At 41.9% G+C, this 24,653-nt stretch overlaps 9 protein-coding genes across 13 annotated transcripts; 1 reads left to right on the top strand and 8 right to left on the bottom strand.

The window, feature by feature from the left end:
- Positions 1-398: 398 nt before the first annotated feature.
- LOC145700004 (uncharacterized) lies at positions 399-3,337 on the top strand. Its single transcript, XM_081777268.1, has 5 exons — positions 399-938; positions 2,298-2,400; positions 2,440-2,680; positions 2,720-2,864; positions 2,948-3,337. The coding sequence occupies exons 1-5, from the start codon at positions 648-650 to the stop codon at positions 3,083-3,085; spliced, it is 918 nt and encodes a 305-aa protein (XP_081633394.1). The 5' UTR covers positions 399-647; the 3' UTR covers positions 3,086-3,337.
- Positions 3,338-3,484: 147 nt separating this feature from the next.
- On the bottom strand, positions 3,485-5,035 carry LOC145697979 (bifunctional peptidase and arginyl-hydroxylase JMJD5-like). Its single transcript, XM_081775186.1, has 5 exons — positions 4,888-5,035; positions 4,280-4,847; positions 4,068-4,171; positions 3,798-4,028; positions 3,485-3,618 (listed from the first exon to the last, which is right to left on the bottom strand). Exons 1-5 carry the CDS (start codon positions 5,033-5,035, stop codon positions 3,485-3,487), a joined length of 1,185 nt encoding a protein of 394 aa, XP_081631312.1.
- Positions 5,022-6,535, bottom strand: LOC145700003 (CD2 antigen cytoplasmic tail-binding protein 2 homolog). Its single transcript, XM_081777267.1, has 6 exons — positions 6,338-6,535; positions 6,058-6,301; positions 5,759-6,015; positions 5,526-5,715; positions 5,318-5,484; positions 5,022-5,220 (listed from the first exon to the last, which is right to left on the bottom strand). The coding sequence occupies exons 1-6, from the start codon at positions 6,527-6,529 to the stop codon at positions 5,119-5,121; spliced, it is 1,152 nt and encodes a 383-aa protein (XP_081633393.1). The 5' UTR covers positions 6,530-6,535; the 3' UTR covers positions 5,022-5,118.
- Positions 6,536-6,567: 32 nt separating this feature from the next.
- On the bottom strand, positions 6,568-7,559 carry LOC145700001 (uncharacterized). The gene is made up of 4 exons (XM_081777265.1): positions 7,393-7,559; positions 7,199-7,350; positions 6,933-7,158; positions 6,568-6,888 (listed from the first exon to the last, which is right to left on the bottom strand). Exons 1-4 carry the CDS (start codon positions 7,525-7,527, stop codon positions 6,781-6,783), a joined length of 621 nt encoding a protein of 206 aa, XP_081633391.1. The 5' UTR covers positions 7,528-7,559; the 3' UTR covers positions 6,568-6,780.
- Positions 7,560-7,561: 2 nt separating this feature from the next.
- LOC145700002 (protein FAM221A-like) lies at positions 7,562-8,747 on the bottom strand. Its single transcript, XM_081777266.1, has 3 exons — positions 8,223-8,747; positions 8,060-8,180; positions 7,562-7,985 (listed from the first exon to the last, which is right to left on the bottom strand). The coding sequence occupies exons 1-3, from the start codon at positions 8,366-8,368 to the stop codon at positions 7,734-7,736; spliced, it is 519 nt and encodes a 172-aa protein (XP_081633392.1). The 5' UTR covers positions 8,369-8,747; the 3' UTR covers positions 7,562-7,733.
- Positions 8,748-11,231: 2,484 nt separating this feature from the next.
- On the bottom strand, positions 11,232-14,927 carry LOC145699999 (uncharacterized). 2 transcript variants are annotated; one of them, XM_081777262.1, is made up of 7 exons: positions 14,793-14,927; positions 13,788-14,293; positions 13,580-13,744; positions 12,113-13,536; positions 11,655-12,010; positions 11,478-11,612; positions 11,232-11,434 (listed from the first exon to the last, which is right to left on the bottom strand). In XM_081777262.1, exons 4-6 carry the CDS (start codon positions 13,186-13,188, stop codon positions 11,482-11,484), a joined length of 1,563 nt encoding a protein of 520 aa, XP_081633388.1. In that variant the 5' UTR covers positions 13,189-13,536; positions 13,580-13,744; positions 13,788-14,293; positions 14,793-14,927; the 3' UTR covers positions 11,232-11,434; positions 11,478-11,481. The 2 variants fall into 2 exon arrangements, with proteins under 2 accessions (XP_081633388.1, XP_081633387.1); XM_081777261.1 differs by having other exon boundaries at positions 11,655-13,536.
- Positions 14,928-15,233: 306 nt separating this feature from the next.
- Positions 15,234-17,489, bottom strand: LOC145700000 (UDP-glucose 4-epimerase-like). The gene is made up of 7 exons (XM_081777263.1): positions 17,341-17,489; positions 17,049-17,149; positions 16,829-17,006; positions 16,635-16,785; positions 16,063-16,154; positions 15,713-16,017; positions 15,234-15,671 (listed from the first exon to the last, which is right to left on the bottom strand). The coding sequence occupies exons 1-7, from the start codon at positions 17,462-17,464 to the stop codon at positions 15,564-15,566; spliced, it is 1,059 nt and encodes a 352-aa protein (XP_081633389.1). The 5' UTR covers positions 17,465-17,489; the 3' UTR covers positions 15,234-15,563.
- Positions 17,490-17,684: 195 nt separating this feature from the next.
- LOC145697978 (protein farnesyltransferase/geranylgeranyltransferase type-1 subunit alpha-like) lies at positions 17,685-19,673 on the bottom strand. Its single transcript, XM_081775185.1, has 6 exons — positions 19,664-19,673; positions 18,986-19,292; positions 18,361-18,613; positions 18,195-18,300; positions 17,998-18,152; positions 17,685-17,871 (listed from the first exon to the last, which is right to left on the bottom strand). Exons 1-6 carry the CDS (start codon positions 19,671-19,673, stop codon positions 17,794-17,796), a joined length of 909 nt encoding a protein of 302 aa, XP_081631311.1. The 3' UTR covers positions 17,685-17,793.
- On the bottom strand, positions 19,629-24,200 carry LOC145698530 (uncharacterized). 4 transcript variants are annotated; one of them, XM_081775734.1, is made up of 8 exons: positions 23,835-24,179; positions 23,599-23,786; positions 23,133-23,481; positions 22,980-23,070; positions 22,767-22,934; positions 21,674-21,852; positions 20,635-20,872; positions 20,382-20,564 (listed from the first exon to the last, which is right to left on the bottom strand). In XM_081775734.1, the coding sequence occupies exons 1-8, from the start codon at positions 23,979-23,981 to the stop codon at positions 20,503-20,505; spliced, it is 1,422 nt and encodes a 473-aa protein (XP_081631860.1). In that variant the 5' UTR covers positions 23,982-24,179; the 3' UTR covers positions 20,382-20,502. The 4 variants fall into 4 exon arrangements, with proteins under 4 accessions (XP_081631858.1, XP_081631860.1, XP_081631859.1 ...); XM_081775733.1 differs by lacking the exons at positions 20,382-20,564; positions 20,635-20,872 and adding exons at positions 20,934-21,094; positions 21,135-21,375 and having other exon boundaries at positions 23,835-24,198; XM_081775732.1 differs by lacking the exons at positions 20,382-20,564; positions 20,635-20,872 and adding an exon at positions 19,629-20,277 and having other exon boundaries at positions 23,835-24,200.
- Positions 24,201-24,653: the final 453 nt, after the last annotated feature.

Genomic DNA, 24,653 nt, shown 5'->3' with positions numbered 1-24,653 from the left:
GTCTGGGTAGCTAAGAAAATCTTATTGTAAATGGACGTTGTTAGAGTCTCGAAAAGCAAGTAGTTTATCTCCGCCATATCCATTGTCGATTATTCCTGATTCCCCTTTTCTATCTTTCCAGGAGTCATTATTTCATATTACTTCATTCGAACTCAATTTCAACGAAACGCGAAAATTACATCTTGAGTTGAAGGAAAGAGTCCCAAATAAAATTATGGCATTTCAAAGAGGGTCGGCGTCTGGAATCGACAAAAAAAGCCCGACAAAAATTTTCAGAAAAAGACGCTTCAATAAAAACTGTTAAACTTTTCAAAGAAAAATGACAAAAATCGTAGGGATTTTTCTGTCGGTTTCAGACAACTGCCCCTCAAAGAATAGCATTATATGGCTCCGTAGATGAAAACCAACTTAAATAAAGCAGCAAAAATGCTGGAATTTAGATTTTTCGACGAAAGATCCTTTTTGGAAATTGAAATCTTCAAGAATCGTTCAATCGGAATCGCATCAGATTTTTTCGATCAAAATCTTGTCCTCGAAAAACTCTCGGAATCGACTGGACGGCACTTGAATTTGTTTATCAACTCAAAAATAATTCGTCATTATTCTTAATTCACGATGAAAAAGAAGCCGAAATTGCACGTATAGAAATGGAGGATATTCGGGCAATGAAAGAGAAAAGGATAAGAGTTTTCAAATTCGACAAAAAAACCGAAATAAGAAATGTTTATTTCTTCAAAAATCGACTTCACCAAATTTCTGCGATAATAAATCATCAGAACGAAGGACCACAACAGTACGCACTAAATGGAGATGGCTTTAAAAGCGTCAATGCCAGAATTAATATAACGGAAAGTGTTAAAAACTTTTTGCAATACACGAAAACAGCTATTGTGAATGGTCGGGTGCATTTCTTTGGCGGCTTTGACGATAAACATATAGTAAATAAGCATATGAATATATTTGTTCAGCTGCATTTAAGGCGGTGCTCGTCGTGAATTATATTTTTCAACGAAATATACGAGAATCTAAATTTCGACTCAATTTTAAGCAAATTATTTTGGTTGTTTTAATGGGTGGCGGGCGGCCTCGCTCGCAACGGCTAAATTGCAAACGGCGATCGCAATTTACGAACGGCGTTCGCAAAATCGAAAAAATCTCGGTCGAAAATCGAATTCTTCTTTTTTCAAAATGTGTCCCAGCGGTAGAGAAAGACTGCCCCTGCCAACGCAATGAGTTCTCTACCAGAAAATGCGCGAAACGCATTCTCGCGACACAATTTTATTTCATTGCGAACGGCGTTCGCAGAACTACGAACGGCGTTCGCAAATTGCGAACGTGGCCGCCCTACACCCGTTTTTATTGAAAAAAATTTTCTTTCCATCGGAAAAAGGTTTTCTTCTCACCTGGAGATAAAATTTTGACCAAAAAATATGGTCGAAAATTTGTCTCAAAGTGGACCCCAAATTGCAATTTTGGCAATTTTCTGATTTTTTCGTCATTTTTTTTCGGACACTTTTGGTAAAGAAGTGCACGAAATTTCTGCGAAGACTCGCGAAACTCTTTGCCGATAGATTCTTAATACCCTTCTTTTCCCAATCGAGAAGACAAAATAAACTTACACAATCGGGTTTTTCGGGAAAATTGTTTTTAGAATTCTTATTCTCGTCGACCTCCCCCTTAATTCTGCTGGCCTGGCTCGACTGGGCTTGGCGAAGCTTGACTTGTGAGCTATGATTAGCTAGACTAGGCTTGGCTAAACTTGGCTGTTTGGGCTAGGCTGGGCGGTAAGAATAGAATCAACATGAATAAGCTTGGCTTGACTTGACTTAGCTAAGTTTGTCTGGGCTTGGCTAGGCTGGGCTTGATGGGCCTGGCTGGGTTGGGCTTTGCTTGGCATAACTGACCTGAGTTTGACTAGGGTCGGCTTGACTGGGTAAGGCTAGGCCTGGCTGGGCTGAGCTTAGTTGACTGGGTTAGGCTTTGCTTGGATATACTTGGCTGGCTAAATTTCATAGGCTTTCTTAATATTTACGTAGCAAGACCAAAATTCGTCCGGAACAGGATCATATAAGCGTTTTTCTATAGCTTACTCGAAAAATATCTCAATTTTTTGAAAGTTTCTCGAAAAATCATAATTTTTTTTTGATATTTTTTGGTTTTAAGGGTTCTTTTGGCCTGATCTACACCCTCTTCAAAGAATTTCCTAAGCATCTAAGCGATTTGAAGGGGTCGATTTTTTTTCGTCCGAGGCCTACCTATTGAAAAGCTAAATTCTTCCCGACAAGCACCGCCATTAGATTATGCGACTAGAGGGATGCCAAATTTCCGTTCTTCGTAGTCGACTTCTTAGGGAATATTGGGCCGGAAGTACAGCTCTTTCAATAACAAATGGAACTGAAGGTAGTAGAATAAACCCGATGATTTATATTGTTTTCGAAGGTCTCGTTTGTTTTGAGTCGACTGCGGAAAACTTCGCACAAAGAAATTGCGATGTCTTTAATGGCACAGATGTCAGACCTCTTCCATTCCAAACGACGAAGTCACACTGGAGAGGAGCAATCGGTTATCATCAAGGACTTCCAACAATCACCGGCGGTGAAGTGCCTTACGGTTCTTCGACAAAGGGAAATACTGAATCCTTGACTCAAATCGGATGGAAAATTACCACAAAACATGAAAGGTTTTTATGTTTTGCGATTTTTCTCGAGTGTTGTTTTAGACAGATTACAGATCATTGTGCAGTCACATTGCCATCAGGAAATATTGCGACCTTGGGAGGTTATGATACCAAAGAAGAAGTATACACAAGTGAGACTTGGGTGCTCAATGAATCTGGCTGGAAAATAATGGGTTTTTTACTACAAGTATGATCATTACAAAGATAATCTAAGTACTTTGTTCAGAGATATTTTCATCATTATTTTTTGATGAAAAATCTATTTTTTAGATAAATTACTTTGGCTCTGCGCTTCTTGTCGACAACATGAACATTTATCTTTTTCCAGGAGAGAGCTATGAATCCACTAGACTTATCCAACGTCTCAAATTAGGAAAGGTTGATCGATTCTCAAGAAATTTACTTTGAATTAGATAGCTTTCTCTTGACAAAATATAGGACGAAACTTGTTCGTCAACTGATCTTAAAGACGGAGATAATATTATGGAAACGGAAACAATTGGCTTTCACGAAAAATATATCTTTAAACCAATTATTATGCTGACTCCGGTCAATTCATGTACTGTTCTTTCTGTGGCATAAACTTCAAAAAAAGAACTCTTGCAGATTCGCGGCCACATGAAAACCCAAACTTGTTGCTCCTTTACTAGCTATATGAAAATAAAGATTTCGATTGTATATGGTTCGAAGGGGTGTAACTAAACGCTGGTTATTCAACTTGATTGCATACAAGCCGTCAAATCCAAGTACAGGGACTTTCCGTTGAAAACTGAGTCGTTCAGACAAATCGATTCGGATAGGTGAAGTTCACGGCCTTTTCGACCTGCAGCGATCAGCTTTTTCTGATTCGTGGTGCCCTTTGCGGACGCCAGAATTACTCAAGTTGAAGGTGAAGAGCATTCTATCCAGCGCACTACTAACAACGTCTTCGATTTTTAGTTCTTAATATTTTCTAGCAAACGAAAGTGAACTAGTTTTTGTTTTATTCAAACCAAATCGACAGACTTATTGACGGTGTCAATGAGCGAACATAGTGCCAATACAGCTTTGGTATATACAGAAGATCTCCTTCTAAAATAGAATCATCTTCAAAAGACTCTTTCAAGGGTGTCAAAAATACCTTGGACAATGCAATCTTCAAAGACCACCCCAGAATTGTCCCAAACCTCTTTGTCCTCGACTTCCAACTTGCTTGAATTGAACATTACCTTGCTGACAGTAGGTATCAAGGAAGAGTATTTTGGGTCGGCGAGAACAAAGTATTTCTTTCCGCGAATTTGGGCGAACAAATTGAACTTGTTGTCCGTGTGCAAGCTTGAAACTGTCCCGGCTGGGCCTATCCATGCATTCACTTGAACAAACGATTTGAAAGGCTGTTTAAATTGGATACCTTCAGGGTCGTCGGAGGAATTGGTAAAACAGTAGTCAGGAAATTCAATGTCATCATACAATTCGGGCACCTGTTCCAAAAGCGGATGCTGCACTAAGGGTTCCCTGTTTCGACCGCAAAAAGAAAAGCAAAAGAAAGTCAAGTATCAAGTTCGAAAGAAGGGTACTCTGTTCAACAAGCTACAGGCTGCAGATTAATTCAAAACCCGTTACTGAGCCAAATAGCTTTTGATCCCCTTTTCCTCCTTCTTTTTGAAAATCGAGCGAAGAAAATCGTCGAAAGTTCTGAGTCTTTGTCCCCAATCTTCGTCTGTATATTTAGCGCCTTCTTCAATCGGCACTGTGCGTCCTTTGAGCTTTTCCCAGAGAAACTCAAAGCTCCACTTTTCCACCGCCGGCCAGGAGGAGGCGCCTTGACTGATAAGAACTGGTTTTCCCGCCATCCGGATATTTATCCATTCCTCTAAAGTCGGTAGCCGCGACAAACGCGTAATAGGGTTCTTCAAAGCTGGCAATGCGTTTTGCTCCTCAATTGAGCAGTTTATTGACGGCTTGTCGTCAGAGCTGTAGGCTGGACGCGTCGCTGCGATAATGTCATGTATACTGAATCCGTCAACAGGTGCTCCCATTAGAAGCCCTTCATCGCAGCTCTTCAAAATTTCTACGGAGCTCTGATTCATGCGAAATTTGCAAAACGCCTCCACAAATGAGAAGAGATAGTAAGCGCGCCGCCATTTAACGTCAACGTCAGAGTATTTTCCAGCGTTCAGTTGATCGTGCGCTAAGAAATGCTTTGCCTGTTAAAAAAAACAGTAACTAACCGACATCACGAAGAAGCTCAACCCTTTTCAATGCCCTGGAAAACTCCTCCTGCTCATTAACTAACTCGAGAAGAAGTTCAGAAATAGAAAAATGAAGCCCTTTTGGAAAAAGTTCAAGTTTCAGCTTTTCAGTCTTTGGAAAATCCATTCTGAAATTTTCATTTTCCAGAATTATTTATTACATGTGGTCACTCGTTAAATAACTGAGGCAGTGAAAGCGAAGTGGTCATTTTACCACAAGTCAAAGTCGACGCGTTTTATGCTGTACCACGTGTTGCCCGAATTGGTGCGACGGCAGAAGATATCGGCTGCTTGTTTGTGCGTATCTTTCAGCTAAAACACATTGTTAATGGATAAAGTAGTTTTTAGAAAAGCTCTTGAAAATGCAATAATAACAAATGGAACTTGCTTTAAAAAATTGGTGACTTACGCGCTCCATTTCCTGCGTTGACAAAGGGCCCTTGATATCGTCGTCCTTGTCTTTGAATTTATACTCCCACTTGGTGTCCGAGTCAGAAAGGCCAACTTCTGCTGTTGCTTGTTCAGCGATGCTTTTTCCGCCTTCGATTGCCTCGCCAAACATGTCCAGCACATCGTCTGCAAATGTATCAAGCATCAGCTATTTCTCAAAAACTAACCTTCATCCGCAGGCATGGAGCTAATTTTATGCTTGATCTTCTCATACGTATCAGTGTAGATATCGTAGTAGCCCCGTCGACTCAGTTGGTCAACAAGATTCGTGAGCTGTGCCACTTCTTCCTTGTTCACTTCTTCTTTAACCTCGTATTTTGAAGTGCTCGCGTTTTGACCCTTGGCGGCCGCTTTCCTCTATGATTTCAGTCGACAAATTTTCAAAAGAAAAAAGGCGAACCTTTGCGAGTTTATCGAGTCTTTTCTGTTTCCAAGCTGGAATATTTGAAGCTGAAGCGCCACTTCCAAGTCTTTGAAGGCATTTCGTCACGGTTTCTTTTGGGTTCATTTTTGCAACGATCTTTTCTAAAATTTCCCGCTCAGAGAGTTTTTCGTCTTCGTCGGGCTTCGCGTCTTCTTCCATTTTCGTGCTTTCTTCCTCTTTTTCCTTGTTTTTGATCTTTTTCCAGTCGACTGTGTCGAGCCACTCATCGCGATCTGAAAAGCTTGTTCATTTTGAAAACTGATTTTTTAACTTACCATCTCGTTTTTTGAAGTGAAACTGTCCGGTCGAGTCAAACTCGCCCTCCTCTTCTTCGTCTTTGAGATTGAAGCCTGTGATCATGTTACCATCTTCGTCGAGGTTGTCGTGATAGGTGTCGGCTTCCAAGCCCTGCACTTTCTCAATATCGAGCTTTTTGTACTTGAGCTTCTTCTCATTCTGCGCGTTTTCTTCTTCGTCGTCGGAATCGATTGTATGCAGACCTGTTTTCATCCGCGTCCCCTTATTTTTAAGAGGAATTCAAGAAGAAGATCTTACTTTTTCATTGACGAAGTTTTGATTTTCTGCTCGCTGATCGGCAGTGCCAAAATCGAAGTCTGTGTTTTCAATAACTCGATTGTTTCTGCGAATTTTCGCGGGAGCATCTTCTTTCTTTGAACCCTCAACCTCGTCTCTTGTGAATTCCTTGACTTGCGGCTCGCCGAATGAAACTGACTTTCTCTTACCCATTCTTTGAAAGAAAAAGGAAAGATTTATTCAATGTTTAATTATTTATTTATCTAATTGCATAAGAATGAAGCTTGAGAATATTTCTTCCAGTTCGAATAAAAAAGGCAGACTTAGAGAGTAGGCCAGCAAGTGGTGCAATCATGGAAGAAAATTATACAGAAGGATTTTGCTAATTGCACCCAGAAAGGCCGGTAATGAAGTAATCTCAAAAAAAGCAGCGTGAAGCTTGAATTTAAAAGGAAATGGAAAGACTATTTTCCAAAGCGTTGCGTAACGGTAGAGTATCTTGCGAGCACTTCGTTGATTTGAGACTTCGAATACGGCGATGGAAGGGGGTAAATCGTCGTCAATCTCAACGCCTAAAGCCCTCTTGTAGAAATAAAAAAGGGAAGATGAAGCTTACCCATGGAGGATAACCCTGAGTAGAGACAAGATCCGTCGCTCCACAACTCAGCAAGAGGTGTGGTTCCTCCCCGTTCGGACCAATAAAATGGTCGAGCAATTCCAAGTTTACTTCCTTCACCGAGACACTGCTGGCCTTCATCCTTTTTATACTTTCTGAGACTGTGCTTCCACCATTCTTCGGCGTTAGCAGTCTGCAATGAAGCTCTGACCAGTCAATTTTCGACCTAGAATTTCAGTAAAAATTAGGACAAAAAAGCGAGTTACTTTTCCATTCGACGATCTGGATCCCAAATCGATATCTTTTTGCATCCACGCTGAAGGAGTTCCAAAGCAACAGATTTCATTTGTGATGAGTCTATCAGACTGTTTTTGTAAGCAACGAGTGCGATGTGTTCTGGGGCATGATGAAATTTATTCTTAAAAATTTTGCTCGTCAAGAATCAAGATTAAAAACTCACCGATAGTTTTGTCTTGAAAGGATTCAATCTTCGCACAATTTTGAAGAACCAGGAGATAGAGCTGACTGCGAAATGAATAAAGTACCAAAGAAGAACTTGCACGATTCCGAAATATCTTGACCGTCTATTTGCCATTTCTTGAAAAGAAAAAGTGATGAATTCTGATCAATTAAAAAAATAAATATCTTTTAAATTTCGAAAATATAAGATTAGAATGATTTCAGTCAGAAGAAGAATGCTGGGCCAGGAATTAAAGAAGAATTAGGGCTGCGGTTAGCCGATGTTGAACAATGTTTTTCTTGGAAGTTCGACGTTTGATGAAGATAAATCTTGCATAGAGGCTACTCTAGAGCTTTATATGCAGCGGCTATCGAAGGAAAGTCGCCAAGTCCACTTGGATCAAGCCTCTGCGCTCCGTCGAGAAGACTTGAGAAGCCGGTGATTCCACCCATCGCTTTGTAAATGCAATCAATTCCGATCGGTTTTCCTGCAGCAGCGCGTTCTTCTTTCGATTCCACAACCAAACGGTGAGCTGGCGCGAGTTTTCCGCAAGAGCAACGAGCAGCAGTCATGAAACCAGGGCATTTCGAGCACTAGAATTCATTTTTAACATATTTATATTCAAAAATATATTACATAATTGAATAATTGTATATTTCCAAAACACCTTTAGGCACTTAAAAGGCGTCACTTTCGCGTTATGAACACTTGCTTCGCACTTGCATCGCCCGCATCGGAGCTGTCGGGGACCATTTGCCGGGACATATGTAAATCCTTTACACCCGCAGCTATAAAGTGAATGAAAATGAATTCCGAAAATCTGAACATACTCGGCGCAAGGAATCTTCTTCGTCTTTTCATTTATCTCCGTCACATCCGTCTGGTGTCGTTTGTACCGGCACTGACAGAGGCATTTGGTCTCTGGACCGATGAGTTTGCAATCCATCCCATTTTCATTTTGCCACGAAACGAACATCCGATTGTTGATGCGCAGCGGCGTAACACGTTTTTTATAAGCGTCGAATTCTGCATCTGAGAAGAGCTTTGACAGTGTTTTTTTTAAATTGCACAAAAAACGGGCTTCTTGGGGAGCGCTTATTCTCACGCTACAGTAATGCTACAGAAATGCCAAAGGGTGGAAAATGTAGCTAAGGGTCTAATCTAGTGCGTAAGGGGTTTGCCTAGCTCTAGAAATTACTAAATCATTGCGTAATCGACGCTCGAAGTTCACCTTCTCTAAAATTGGTGCGGAGGACCCGGAGGACTCTGTGGGAAACCTCACTGGAAGAAAGAATGAGGGAAGAATACACGTATTTGACGACTGTAAACTTTACTTAAAAAATTTAATAAAAACCATAAGAAAACTAAAAATGAGGTCTAAATAAATTTTAACATCAGATGGAGGTGGGTGGGGTTGGGGACGCAACTGAGAATGATCAACTCAGGCTTCCCAGCCTTTGTCAAGCCCCTTAAATTTAAAAATCAAGGGACGGGGCTGAAACGGCCCGAAGGGCCGTCAAGCCCCTTAAATTTAAAAATCAAGGGACGGGGCTGAAACGGCCCGAAGGGCCGTCAAGCCCCTTAAATTTAAAAATCAAGGGACGGGGCTGAAACGGCCCGAAGGGCCGTCAAGCCCCTTAAATTTAAAATCAAGGGACGGGGCTGAAACGGCCCGAAGGGCCGTCAAGCCCCTTAAATTTAAAATCAAGGGACGGGGCTGAAACGGCCCGAAGGGCCGTCAAGCCCCTTAAATTTAAAAATCAAGGGACGGGGCTGAAACGGCCCGAAGGGCCGTCAAGCCCCTTAAATTTAAAAATCAAGGGACGGGGCTGAAACGGCCCGAAGGGCCGTCAAGCCCCTTAAATTTAAAATCAAGGGACGGGGCTGAAACGGCCCGAAGGGCCGTCAAGCCCCTTAAATTTAAAATCAAGGGACGGGGCTGAAACGGCCCGAAGGGCCGTCAAGCCCTTAAATTTAAAAATCAAGGGACGGGGCTGAAACGGCCCGAAGGGCCGTCAAGCCCCTTAAATTTAAAAATCAAGGGACGGGGCTGAAACGGCCCGAAGGGCCGTCAAGCCCCTTAAATTTAAAAATCAAGGGACGGGGCTGAAACGGCCCGAAGGGCCGTCAAGCCCCTTAAATTTAAAATCAAGGGACGGGGCTGAAACGGCCCGAAGGGCCGTCAAGCCCCTTAAATTTAAAAATCAAGGGACGGGGCTGAAACGGCCCGAAGGGCCGTCAAGCCCCTTAAATTTAAAAATCAAGGGACGGGGCTGAAACGGCCCGAAGGGCCGTCAAGCCCCTTAAATTTAAAATCAAGGGACGGGGCTGAAACGGCCCGAAGGGCCGTCAAGCCCCTTAAATTTAAAAATCAAGGGACGGGGCTGAAACGGCCCGAAGGGCCGTCAAGCCCCTTAAATTTAAAAATCAAGGGACGGGGCTGAAACGGCCCGAAGGGCCGTCAAGCCCCTTAAATTTAAAAATCAAGGGACGGGGCTGAAACGGCCCGAAGGGCCGTCAAGCCCCTTAAATTTAAAAATCAAGGGACGGGGCTGAAACGGCCCGAAGGGCCGTCAAGCCCCTTAAATTTAAAAATCAAGGGACGGGGCTGAAACGGCCCGAAGGGCCGTCAAGCCCCTTAAATTTAAAATCAAGGGACGGGGCTGAAACGGCCCGAAGGGCCGTCAAGCCCCTTAAATTTAAAATCAAGGGACGGGGCTGAAACGGCCCGAAGGGCCGTCAAGCCCCTTAAATTTAAAAATCAAGGGACGGGGCTGAAACGGCCCGAAGGGCCGTCAAGCCCCTTAAATTTAAAATCAAGGGACGGGGCTGAAACGGCCCGAAGGGCCGTCAAGCCCCTTAAATTTAAAAATCAAGGGACGGGGCTGAAACGGCCCGAAGGGCCGTCAAGCCCCTTAAATTTAAAATCAAGGGACGGGGCTGAAACGGCCCGAAGGGCCGTCAAGCCCTTAAATTTAAAATCAAGGGACGGGGCTGAAACGGCCCGAAGGGCCGTCAAGCCCCTTAAATTTAAAAATCAAGGGACGGGGCTGAAACGGCCCGAAGGGCCGTCAAGCCCCTTAAATTTAAAAATCAAGGGACGGGGCTGAAACGGCCCGAAGGGCCGTCAAGCCCCTTAAATTTAAAAATCAAGGGACGGGGCTGAAACGGCCCGAAGGGCCGTCAAGCCCCTTAAATTTAAAAATCAAGGGACGGGGCTGAAACGGCCCGAAGGGCCGTCAAGCCCCTTAAATTTAAAAATCAAGGGACGGGGCTGAAACGGCTTTAAAAGGGCTTTAAAATGATGTATGACTCATAATGTTTCGTTTAAAAAAAAAACTTGGGGTCACCTGAGGTCATGTGACCCCAAATGACCTCTTTCAAGTGTGAATGTCAATCATCTTTCAAAATTATTCAAAAATATATATCACTCATTATTAGGAAGTTTTTTATTTATATCGAGGTCATTTGGGGTCACGTGACCTCAAGTGACCTCAGTCGAGAAAGTGGATGAAAAATGACGTCGATAGGTATACTTTTTGATATCTGTAACCTTACTTACTGGAAAAAATCATGATATTTCCTATATTACGTAATATTACGTAATATCACGTGGGCTCTAGAATTTATAAACCCCCTTACGCACTAGATTAGACCCTGAGCTAGATTTTAAGCCCTTTGGGGACTTTCTACGGCGATCCTGCTCGGAGATAAAGGACTCCCCAGATTTTGTGCAATTTAAAAAAAACACTGTCTTTCCTTTGTCGTCACCGCCGACGATTCTTTCGTACTCTGCGTACGCGTCTACAGATCGAGCCATGATCTAACGAAAAATAAGTAATCAATTGTAGAGGTAATATTTTATGTGGGCAGTGAAACACTACAGAGCAGTTCAATGTACAGTAAAAAAATGAGTCCGATTCAGAGCAATATAAAAAAATGAAGAGCGATAATAACTTGCCGGTGAATGTACATAAGATTTTATAAGAAAATTAAAATTCGTCGATCGGATGAAAATCGCGGTAATTTCTGCGCAGTAAAACTACAAACAAATTGATAAACCTGAAGACGTCATTGGTTAAAACCTTCCTAGATGAATATTTCGATGGAGAATGCTTCTTTTCTTGGTTGATAGGTAACGCATCCTATTTTTGACCGATCTTTCACGCAAATTTCTTTCTTCGCCCTCTTTATTGAACATTCTCGTGAGAAAAGCCTTTCTAAATTGACGTTAATTGTGGACAAAATCTCATAGATATTACCTAACTGAACAAAGGGTCTTCTAACTGCGACACCATTTATTTTTTTGGTCGAAAAAGGTTCGGGGGTCTGATCCATTTTTAGTTCGCCCAGTTGATTAATCAGGCGTTTTGTGCAAAATTTTTTGCGCGTTTTGTTCAGCAGGTTGTCTTGTACTATCATCCCTCCATGTATGCTAATATCCTGCTTGAATAAAAGCTCGAAGAAACAAACAATTTCGAAATCTTTCTCTTCTGACAACCAACAAAAGGTGGTGAAGCCAGGATCGCCATTCTCGTTCTTGTCATTGTCTTCGTCGCTGTCGTCTCCATCGCTATCGTCTCCATCGCTATCGTCTGCATCTTTGTTTTCTGCGTCGCTGAATTCTATATCACTGTCGTCGTCATCGCTGTCTTCCCAATTGTTGGGATTCCAAATCATCACTGCGAGGCGCTCCTTGATAATTCCAAAGTCAACATACCCCGATATCTGCGGAAAATCGTAGCGAATTATTTTTCTTCTCGAAAGAATGATATGAAAAGCAAGTAATCCATTGGCGGTTCCATGGTCTTCGTTAACTTCTAAGATGATATGAAGGATCAAGTTATCATTGTCCAACAGGTAAAGCCTTTTTTCAAAGCACATTTCAGGTACAATAATGGTTTCTTTCCAAAGAATTTCGATCGATGATGAACTGATTTGAGCACATTCGATACAAAAGCTGTTATCATCTTGAACGTAGATGAGCGGGAAGAGGACAGCTTCTCGAAGCTCGCCATTAAGACGGACATCACTGTCGTATCGATATTGACCGATGTCATCTTTCTGCAACATAAACCATGGTCGGCCTCCCATTCTTATGGCCCTTGGCGGCTCACTTGGTTCAAGTAAATTTAAAACATAATATGTGTTCTCTTCAGAATTCAACATAATGAGAAACGGCTCAAAGAGAAACGTTTCGTCAAAGTACCAGATATTGATATCCAGGGACGATCTATGAAAATTCACCTTCTCCAAACTGATTCCTTCCTTTCGTAAAATCTTATAAACGTACACGGATTCTTGCCATCTATCATCGTCGTCGTCGACACCTTCAATACCCAAAAGGGTTATGATCCAAGTACTTCCAATTTTTGCTGTCCCATCGGTTTGAAAAACAGCTCTCCGCTTTGCAAGGGATGATTCTTTCGTGATATATTCTCGCTCGGCAAAAATTCTGGCAATATCCGACAAGCTGTTCGGCTCACGACCGTGTTCAGCCCGGAAATCGTCCTTCAACAAGTTGATTACATAATCTTCTTTAGCCATCATTTTGAGGATCCTCATACAATGACCCGCTTCGAGAAGATGATCAAATGGGCCGTATTCATCAGCATCATTTGCTGGAAGAAGCTGATTCTTAGCGAAGGCAAAAACATTTCCATCAGCTCTTTCAAATACAAGTCTGGCAAGCTCGTCTCTTTTGGAATGACTTGATATCGCGTTTAGTGTCTCTTCCCTCTTTGGTATATTTACATTCTTTTCGAATAGCTCGTACAGCTCTTTAATCCGTTTCATTCTAACAGATTCAATGTTGGAGCTCCGTAAATAAAGAAATCTCAAAAACACTGAATTAGGAAAATTATATTTACAAAAAATCAGTTTGATAAAAAGTAGGCAAACAGAAATCAACAAAAAATGACTAGAACTGTATAAAAGAGTAGTTTGAAGCCAAATCCTGCGCTTCTGCAGTAAGATTGTTGATTCTCAAATCGACGATTGCATTTCCACTGAATCTGTCCAAATGCTCAGCTGACAATTCTTCGAAGCAGTTGTTCGACAGGTTGATAACTTTCAAATCGGGTAGCTCCACCATCGCTACGGCAAAGCGCGAAAACAAGTTTCGTTCCAAATTCAAATGCTCCACTATTGAACCTTCTCTTTATCAGTTTTGAAAAATGGAACTTACGCTTTGAATATTTCTTGAAATCAGTCGGCAGCGATTCTAGCTGGTTCCCAGACAAATTAATTCTTTTCACTTCTGGTCCAGCAAGTTTAATCACGCCGATTGGAAACTTTCTCAAGCCGCAATTTGAAAGGTTCAAAATTCCTGTTTCTCTCGCTTCAATCGCCGCTAGAAAAAAGAGATACGACAGATGAAACTATTGAACTCTTACCTTTTGCTATTTTCGACGGGTCGTTATTCAGGCCACTTTCATTAACAGGAATTGATATTTGAGGAGTAAAACTGGGAACTGGCGGTGGAGGAGGAGGTGCTACTGGTGGGGCCGATTCCATTCTACAATTTTGGTTCGGTTGAAAACGGGATTTCCTTGTTTTGAAGATTCGATTTTGAAGATTCGTTGTTTTTTATATTTATACAAATTTCAGTTGAAAAGTTCAAGTATCTTTTCGAGCTTCAGCGGCAGTTTTGATAAACTTTCGAGGGTTTTTTAATTGAAATAAATCTCAATACAGTAATGATTTAAAAGCCCCTTTGCTTGTATTGCTTTGAAGAATAAAGGACTATGTTGAAAAGTAGAAGGGACCAAAGAGGGATGAAAATACACAAGTTGGGCAAGGGCCTTTCGATCCAACTGGGTTCTTCTAATTTGAGAAAGAGCATGATGGTAAACAAGCTCGAGAATATTCCATTCGATAAGTTCGTGATTCCAAGTTCGAACTGAAAATTGAAGCTGAGAAAGTGGGAAATTCTGTGGGAAACGGGGGAAATTGAGTTCTGAGGAGATTTGACGAGAGCGTCCGACAGATCTAAACCGTGAAAATCGAGGAGGGATGGGAAGTGGCCTCGATTTCTTGTTTAGATACATGCCGAGAGGACCAGCTGGGCCTGGCATTTTTTCTCAGAGCTTGTTCTGCTTTTGTCACCCGCGGGTTGATTGATTGCTATCTCGAGTCACCAGATGGCGCCACTTACATAAAAACTCTGCATAAAAAGGGCTGGAATCAAACAAAAATAGAACAGAAAAATGAGATTTTCAAAAATTCTAGCGTTGACAATTACAGCTACTTCTTCGGCGAAACCGACGGAGAATCAAATCAAGCTGGAAGTCTTCCAATTCGAGCGAATGCAAGATCTTCTCGCCCGATCAACTGAGGAACACAGCAGAACAAGCCACAAGAATTTGCTTTAGATCTTCGAATAAACAAAAAGTACTTACATCCTTCGATGCTTCGTTTTTATACGCGCATTTGTTTTCTGATAAATGCGCAATTGCAGTTGTAATCATCAAGAAATCGAGAATCCAAATCGGCGAGAAAATGAATGACCATTTCAATCTGCTGCTCGCTGATGACAACTTTATTTTCGAATTCAACAAATGAATTTTTAAGATTGAAGATTGGAAAAATTTATTTGCAAATTTCAATTGAAAATCATTTCCTTGTAAGAAAGCATGATGCCAAAACTCAAGTAACACATCCATCTCGTCCAAAAACCCAGAAAATGAAGCTTACTTTGACTGAAGTCGAAACGCATGACCGTGAATAAGCAAACTTTGCATAAGTCTTAATTATAAAAATCATGGTCAAATTCGTTATGGCAAATTTCTGGTTATAAGAATTAAATATATTTAGTGAGTAAAATAATGAGATATCCTTTCAAGTCAAGTTGCAGATTAAATTGTTAACAGTGGGGCTAAATCCCTGAATGAAAATAGCGCTAGAATATCGCTAGAGATGAAAATGCTTGGAAATTTTTTCTGACTAATGAAAAAAAAGAATTTCGTATGAAATGCTGCGAATAAGAATGAACTGTCGAGATTGATCATTATAATTTATAAACGAGTTGATATATTGCACAAGTCAGTCATTTGAAAAGAAGACAGGTTATGATAGAGTGGTTGTCGAGTAGGTAAAAGTCACACCGCGCGGTGGCCCATAATTTTTTGTTAAATACTTTGCTACTTCTTGGCTTTTTGGGTTGAATTGATTTATTTGGCGTCTTCTTTCTTTCTGAAACCGTAGGGGTTCTGGTCTTGCCAGCGCCACAGATCGGCGCACATTTCTGGAAGGCCTCTGGTCGCTTTCCATCCCAGTTCCTAAACCATCCATAAAAACTGCAAGATGACAGTAAATTCACCTTTTCGGAGAGTCGAGGATCAGCAACAACATTCGCCAAATCTCCTGGTCGTCGAGGCCCAATCACGTACTTGACCTCCTTTCCTGATGCTTTTTCGAATTCCTTGACAGCTTCGAGCACGGAATAGCCCCGTCCGGTGCCGAGGTTGTAGACCTTGATTCCCGAGTTGGACGGCAACTTGTTGAGCGCGGCAATGTGTCCGACAGCCAAATCGACGACGTGGATCCAGTCTCGGACGCCAGTTCCGTCGGGGGTTTCCCAGTCGTTTCCGAAGACGACAAGATGGGGTCGGCGACCGATAGCGACTGAAGGATGCGATTTTAAAAGTCATTTGAGCACTGAAAAATCACCTTGAGAAACGTATGGCATCAAGTTGTTCGGTGGTCCATCTGGATCTTCTCCGATCAGGCCGCTTTCATGAGCGCCGACTGGGTTGAAATATCTTCACAAAAATGAATTAACTTCTCAATGCACGTGGTCGGTAAAACCGACCACGGCGACTTTGACCCGCAATTACTTCAAAGGTAGTAATCCGTTTGACCTAATTTTTGGAATGTGCACTTATATGAACAAATTAAACCACTCTGTGAAGTTTCATGAATTTTCTCAAGAGGGTTGGCGCTTTGCACCAGATTTCTCTCGCGCTCATTTTCGAAAAATCGGAAGGTTTTTTTTTCCTTGATAATAACATGAATGAATAGCTGAGTGTTTAAGCTTTCTAACAGTATAGTTTTGAACTTATGACTTCGACGGAAATATGAACAAGAGATCAAAATAGTCGGCGCTGTTTTTCACACTACGGATTTGGCGCGCCGCGCCGGCCTGAATAATGCTTGGTGGTCGGTTTTCCCGACCCCGTGTTTTGAGCGCTTAGTCGCGCGCCCGTGTATTGAGAAGTTAAGATCGGAGTTTTTCGGAGTACCTGAGCATAGTAACTCGCCATTCAGGATCAGCAATGACGACGTCTCGGAGGATTTCTTCGATGAAGTATTTTGTTCTTCCATAAGGATTGGTGATTCCAAAGCCGACACGATGTGGCTCATCAACTGGGTTTTGTTCTGGTGGTCCGTAGACTTGATAGAAGGTTGGAAATAGGATTGAAAGGGAAGAGCGTACCGGTGGCGGAGGAGGAGAAGACAAACTGCTTGACTCCATACTTCATCATGATTTCAAGCAGAATTAAAGTACCCGAGATGTTGTTGTTGTAGTACTCGAGGGGCTGCGAGACCGATTCGTTAACAGACTTGAGTCCGGCGAAATGAAGAACGGCCGTGATCTTGTGATCTTTGAACACCTAAATATCATCGTTCTTCGCCACCTCAAAGATGAACATTACCTTTTCGAGTTTTTCGGCATCCCTGACGTCGAGCTCGTAAAATGTGACCTTCTTGCCGGTGATTTTTTCAACTCGGTGGAGAGACTCAGGTCCGTTGTCGCCTAAAAATTCGAAAATGAGAATGAAATAAAGCTACTTTTGTGAAGTGAAACTTGGTAGTTTATTGTAACTTAGTTTACTGTAAACTAGTGGGAAAAATAAGAATGAAATGAGTCAAAGGCTTAGCTTTAGTATAAATATCAATGATCAGGATTCACTTTTGAAAAGAGAAGACTTAAAAGTTTGAACTCACCTTGGACAGCATTTCCCATGTTATCCACGACGACAGCATCATAGCCTTCCTTGAGAAGCTCGACTACAGTGTGGCTTCCAATATATCCGGCTCCGCCAGTGACGAGGACTGTCCCTCTACTCATTCTAAAGAATCCAATCTCTTTTAGTAAATAAAAATGCCTCTTTGTGTATGACAAAAATAAACCCAATAAAGCGCGTTGTAAAAATGCGTCAACCTTGACTAGCTATTTATGATCTCAATAAAAATTGAGTGGACAAAAATGACTTTTTCGAGGATATTTCTAATAAGCGACTTTGTCTAGCGTCGCATCCACCGATAATTGCAAAGAGCAAGGCAAGTCCGAGAGCCCACAGGGCAGAGCGGTAATTAACTTAATGCATTCAGTTGCATCAGCAGATTTAAGACTTTGATTATCAGTTATTATTCTGAGTATTGAAAGGTACATGTTTTTCAAATTTTGGCGGAGAGGCAGGAGGAGAGATAGTTCCAGTAATTTCGCCTCACAGGGTCCAAATTGGAGGATAATTCCTAAAAGAAGGGTTACTTTAGTTCATCTCCGTAAATGACGCAAAGTTATGACATCATGGAAAATGTCACGGACGTCAAAAATTGCAAAAGAAAAATGTAAATGAACATTTATTTTTTTTAACTTACTGTATAAATTTGAACCGCCTTGGTTCCCGATTCTTTATCACTATCCCTTTCCGTCTTTTCTGCTAAATAATCGGCGACGTACGCGGCCAAATGCTTGTGCGAATTTCCCCTGTCCTCAATTACTTCAAGTTTGCTCACAAACTTGTCCGCCAACTCTGAACAAGAGTCTCTATTTCAGAAAAAGTGTAGATAGTTACGTGGATTAGCGGTGAGAATGTGGTTTTGAACGGCTCGCAGATAGTTCCACGCGCATTCATTGTCAATAGCGACTTCTAGCTTTTCTTGGACAAAGGAAAGTTCGCTCTGAATGGAACTCTTAGCTTCTAGGAGTAGCCTTCTCGGAAGTTTTTAAATTTTCTTTACCTTTCTGATTTCTTCGCTCCAGCCAGTCGAGTTTTGAATACAAAAGTACAAGTGATTCCACGCCGAGTTGTTGTACACGTCTTTTACCAGCAACTCTCTGGCAAAATCAATCTCTCCTTCAAAAAGCCCAAAGCGTTTGACAACCCACTGTCGGTGCTGCCAGGCGTGGTAGTTCTTCTGATCCTGCTTGAAAATCAGTTCCGTCATCGCTTTCTCCCGCGAGCCATCGTTTGCCCATTCGCAGAGGACCTGCCTAAAGCGCAAAAATGAAAGATTATACCCGTCAAATCGTATAAATATCGCCTTCAACGCTCGTTATCTCCGAAAACAAACCGACTTCTAGGGCGATTTAAAATTCCTTCTCCAAACGACAGAAACCACGACTTTTTGTGAATCAACTTATAATCGAGAAGCCGCTCGCGGATTAGAGTGGAAGAAAACTTAAGCCGCGCTTTGAGCGGCTTTCTCGTCTTTTCCAGCTCGAAGCCGCACGCGGCTTCTTGGTTTTCTTTTGATTCATAAAAAGTCATATTTCAAGATGAAAAAAGCGGCTCACTTTCTCTCCTATTCGAAGCCGCAAGCGGCTTCTTTGTCTATAATTAAATTAATCCCAATATTCGCTCACCTATGATGCCAAATTTGAAAGTTTTTGATGTGTCTTTTGAGCATTTTTTGAGTGTACTCATACTCCGGCTCGAGTTTCTTCCCAAGTTTCTTCAAAATGCGCCTTCTATATTCCCAAACCGAATAATTCGCGTGATTTCTTTTGATGCATTCTTCGGTGAGCTCTAAAGCGCGCTGCGAATATTCTTCCTTTTCGCAAATAGCTCGGAAATAGTCGAAACAATCCTTGAAGTCTTCGGAATAGGCGATTCGGACAACTTCATGTTCGAAATTGTCCTCTGGGTTTAGCGGTGTTATGTCTCGCCACTCTTTTTTAGGTTTTCAAAAATAACAAATTGAGCTCTAGAATCGATAGAAAATGAAAGCCGAAAGTAGTTAGTTTCGACGAAAGTAAACCGTTCAAATATTTAAAATGAATAATCCAACAAAATTTAATTCTGACAAGACTTTATTGAATTATAAAACTTGCGATTCTCCGAGTCAGCGATAAAATATAACCAGTCCCTTCTCGATTTTTGAACAAAATATAATTATCTTCATCAGATGACTCGTCGGAAGAACTCATAACGTTTTTCTAAAAGCTACAGTTTGAGAGTTACCAATATCAATTTCACGCTTTATAAACATCGACAAAGACACACAGATTCTCTTCGACGGAAAAATTTTATTTATCTTTTACTTTGAAACATGTAATAAGGCAGTTTTAATCGGCATAGTTTAAAGGTGATTGGTGATCATTCAATTTTCTTCGAGCACTTCTACTTTCATCGTTGGAGGCAACTCTCCAGCTGGAAATCCGTCTTGAACGATTCGCTGTCCAGTGGAAGCAAAGCCACTTGGTTGATCGAAATAGGGAGACCTGGCGAAGCTCATGTCCAAATTTAAAGAAGTTCGCTGATTGTTCGGATCCAATGGATCACTTGCCACTCTTCCAGGGACAATTTGAGACCCACTTCCGATTGCTAGTTGAGAGGGACCGGCGGCAACTTGCGGATATAATCGAGGATTGTTGCTAGGCCCTTGAATCTGACTCGCTTTGGTTTGCTCCAAGCGAGCTTGATTTTGCTCGATCATCGCTTGTTCCAAAAGTCTTCCAAGCAGCTGCCGCTCGTCTTCGTTATCAGGGTCGTCGTTACGAAGCTTGTTGAGCGCCCGGACGATCCATTTTTCTTTGTTCTTGATGACTTTGTGGATTGAAACGTCCGAGACCCCGTACATTCTGCCGAGCTGCGCCTTCGAAGTTTTCTGCAACACGAAGATTTTAATGATATCGATTCGTTGTTCATCCGTCAACTGAAAAAAGGAATCCATGAATTCAATTTGGTTAAAATGCTTCAATATTACAATCGAGAAGATTTTAAATTTGATTTTTCTTTATTGCAAATAAAATTATTGTTTCGGAAAATGAGGGAAGGCATTTTTGTGAATTGAAGTGAAGAGCGGAAAAAGGAATATTTCAAATATTTGTCGGATTTGAGTTCTGAGCTTTCTTGGAAGAAGAAGATAAATGATAAAAGTTCATTGTTCAAGCATGGGCATGGGATGCGGCGGCGCATGTCTCCGTTTTATGTGCTGGACGACTAAATTAGAGAAAATGAGATAAATATTTGGAATTCTATATATCGCGAAATAAGAAAGATTAAGACTTACGTCTCCAAATATTCAGCGCAGTGCCCGAGCCGGTCACTTTGACCAGGAGACCGGGCTGGTTGCACTCGCCAACGCAGCGCGCGTACCCTGTCGCTTCGCCGTTCTTGAACTCGCCTTCAAATCCCTCGATCGTGTACCCCTTGCTACTCCACTCTCGCACTTTGCGCTTTACTTTCTCGACCACTAACGGCTCGTACGTAGCGTCCGGATCCTCATCCCTCGCTTTATTAGTCTGCCTCTAATTAAACCAGTTTCAGCTCATTAAAAAAACTATAAATAAGGAGCTTTCAGATTATTGCATTTTTGACAACAATTTAATAATATGGCATTTGCATGTATTCTTTTGGATTGGCAGTATTAGCAGTAGCGATGCTCAAATGATAATTTTGGGGATTGTCGGTATTCCCTCGCTCCCCCGGCCTCCAGTTCGGATTGTGATAGCGCATCACGTGACGGCGCACTAGATTTTTATGGATTGAGGAAGAAATAAAAATATTCACCGTTGAATAATTTAAGTTTGACTTCGTTGCCGGTGCCGGTGTGGGACAACATGGGCGCGTTTTTATTCCGACAAGGGCCGACGCAGCGAATGTACCCCGTGGGGAGATCTGCTTGGGTATATTCTGCTTCAATGCCGTCAATGGTCATGCCCTCTTCGCGCATTTCCGCGAGCTTTTGCTCCATCTTGTCGTACACAACAGGCCTCCAAGTAGTTGGTCCATCGGGTCTATTTTTCGCGACCTGAACGGAAAATATTACGTTTCGGATGGAACGTGACTACTTTTTTTGTGGATGAGGCCCATTTTTTGCGTTACAGACAAGATGCAAGGAAAAACTCGCAAAGATGCATACAAATGCCATATTAAATTACCGCGATTCTGATTCCAGAGTGACTGTCCGATCTCGAGTTTCCGCGAAAATAAGTCACTCTGAAATCAGAATCACAGTATGATTATGAATTTATATATGAAGCTCTCATTCATTAAAAATAGACCACTTTCACCAAAATGTTCCGAAAAACGAGCTTTTAGGATCTTACCTTGGTCGAGTAGGTCTTTGAAGATTGTCTAGGTGGAGTTCTACTGTTCTGCGTATTGGCCAGTTGTTGAAGTCCGTTTTGGATGGTTAAGCCGCTCATTTGCATCAATGCCCAGTGCTGCGAGGCAGGATCGTTTTGGTCGGATACGGGGACGTTTGGGAAGACTCCATTCCGAGATACTGAAAGAAAAATATTGAGTTGCTTTTTCTGAAATGGGATTTTTGATGGAAAAATAAATGGGTAAGATGCAATTTTGTCAAAAAATGATTTTCAGTTATGAATATGAAAAGAGTCTTCGTCTTCTTGCTGAATTTGAATGGTCGGAAGCTCATAATTAACTTGCCAAGTTTCATGAACTTCAAGAGGACAAGTATGCTCCTGAATCATTTCAGGGGCGGCTTGGGCGATTCGATAGGCCGACAAGTCCTCGACTAGTGGGTGGTTTCGATCGAATTTAAACTTGGCGTTTTTGAATTTTTCCGAATCCGGGTTTTGGTAAATCAGCGCTGGGCAATAGAGTCTTTTCAAAGGTTGAAAAATGACCAAAAGCGGTCAAAAAGCCGACCAAAAGAGGCGAAAAAGGAGGACTTTTCCAACCCGACCTGAGCCCCGCTCGACAGTCCCTTTCCTTCCTGCATCGAATATGGATGGAACCCCTGCCCGCCCGGCGAATTAGGTATTGATACTCTTTCCCGCTGATGCTCACGTGAAAAGTTATAATTGGAAACTTGTTTCCTTTATCGTGTCGGACCACTTTATTGAGCACGATATCATTCAAAGAGGGCTTTCCTTCGGTCGACATTTCATGCTTGTCGAATACAACTGAAGACTTTCTTTAGAAAAAATACTCCCCATGGCTCGGAAACCTGTGTTGAAAACCTGAGTCAGGGTCCCGTAAAATCTTTAACGAAAAACCGTGTAGAATCGAGATGCTAACTTTGGCGAAGCCGCTTTGCGGCTTCGTTTTTTCGAAAAGCCGCCTCGCAGCTTTTAGTTGAAGCTCTTTCAAGTCCCTGACTTAGGCTTTTTTTCACAGCCGAGCAAAGATGCTCCCTCTTGAATAAAAACCAAGGAGAACTAAAAAAGAACTTACATTGGTTGTTAGGAAGCTGGAAGTCGGAGGGATTTTGAAAGACGTTGTTTGTATTGCTCGGCCCTGGAAGTTGATCGAGAGGAAGATTATCGTCGTTATTTTCTTCGAGTTCGACGACGGCGATTTCTCCTCCAGTTGGTTCCGTTTTTATTTCAATTTCTGAGATTTCTGCAAAAAAAAAAATAGAGATGAACAAAAAAGGTCGCTTCATACCTGCTTCAGTGTTATTTTCAATTTGGGAATTTGCCTGAATGTCCATTGAATTTGAGTCTTCACTTGCAGCTTGCTTTTCAGGGGATTTGGGCTTGAAGAAATGGGTTTATTTCTGTCCCTGGGTTAACCCTCTCTAAGACGGGTTAATCTTACCTCGATCGATTCGGCTTCGTTTTTAGCTTTTTTCGTTTGAGTTTCATCGTTTTCTTCTTTGTTTTTTGAAGAAATTTGTTGCTGAAGAGCGAGTTGTTGCGCTTGGAGCGCGATTGGTGACAAGTTTGGAGCAGATGAAAGAGGAGAGACAGCCAAAGCCGGATTGGGAAAGCCCATCGCATTGAGAATCCGCGAAGCTTTCGCCTGCGCCAGCTGTTCGTTCATCACGGGCGCTGGACGCTTTCGGCTCATCGGGCTGCTCATCCGTGAACCAGTATTATCTGGGAAGTGGGCTTCTCGCGCGCTGCTCATTTTTCGTTCCAGGAATAAATAAGCTTCGATCACCAGACTAAAACGAATTGAAAGTCATCCGATTTTTGATACTTTCGCTTGAAAAAAAAAACGAAGAAAAGCTTGCGGCTTTCTCGCTTTCTATTCATTTCATTTTTGATAAACTTCAACTTACGTGTGTAAACTTTGTGCGTTCTTGGCGATTCCATGCGATTTGCAGAAGTTTCTGATCTCTTCTTCTGTCGATAAAACTTCGCCGATGATTGTTTTTGGGTTGAGATAAGTGGATTTCTGCTCGGATGAGAGAAGAAAGCTCCCTTCTTTGATTTCGCAGTTGTCGTAGAAGACCACTTTGTCGCCGCTCTGGTTGAAAAAAAGGTTGGAAACGACAATTTATTAGCGCTACAGTACCTTTAGATGAGGATAAGCTGCTCTGGAAATTGGATTTTGACTCAAAACTGCGATTCGATCGGCGTAAATGTCGTCGAAAATGATTCTTCGAATCACTCTTCCCCCGTATTTGTCGTTTCCCACTCGATCCTCCACGCAATTCCACATCTTTCTCTTCCTTAAAAATCTTCTTCCGTTATTTTTCGTTCAATTTCTTTTCTCTCTCTTTTTTGAAATTGTTTTTGAGCTGGAGTCGGGTTCGGGCGCTCTGGAGCTTGAGCTGCTTTTGGCTCAGCGCTCGTCGCTTATTGGCTCCTTTGAGCAGCTCCGTCCCTGCTCAATATCAATTCGCTTCGATCTTCAAAATCCACCACACCCACAAGCCACCTCACAAGAGAAAGGCCAAAAACCATCTGATCCCGGCGGCGATTCAAATTGCGCGCCTGATTCAACGGCCAATCACGAATTCAAGAGTTTTGGAAAAAACGAACGTTCCAAAAAACGATTTTTGTAAAAGGAGAAAAAGAAGAAGAGATGAGCAAAAAGAAGGAAATCGAATTGCTGAAGACTATTATTGCAGCTGGATTGGATGAAGGAAAAAGGTTAAAAAACTAAGTTGAATTTCAAATTTAATTTTTTTAGTTTGAAAAAATATCAAAATTTGTAAGAATTTATAAAATACCATGTTGACTAGAAAATAAGGCTATTTTTGGGTCCATGGGGAATTTCAGCCAATCAGAGGCCAGTATTTTTTGCCTCAGCCAATCAAAAACCAGGAATAATTCCAAAAATCTCCGAATAATGAGATCATTATTCCTACTCATTCAAAACCTTTGATAC

Source organism: Oikopleura dioica, chromosome 2 (genome assembly GCF_907165135.1).
Source record: "Oikopleura dioica chromosome 2, OKI2018_I68_1.0, whole genome shotgun sequence".
NCBI lineage: Eukaryota > Metazoa > Chordata > Appendicularia > Copelata > Oikopleuridae > Oikopleura > Oikopleura dioica.
This window is presented reverse-complemented; position numbering and strand designations above follow the sequence as displayed.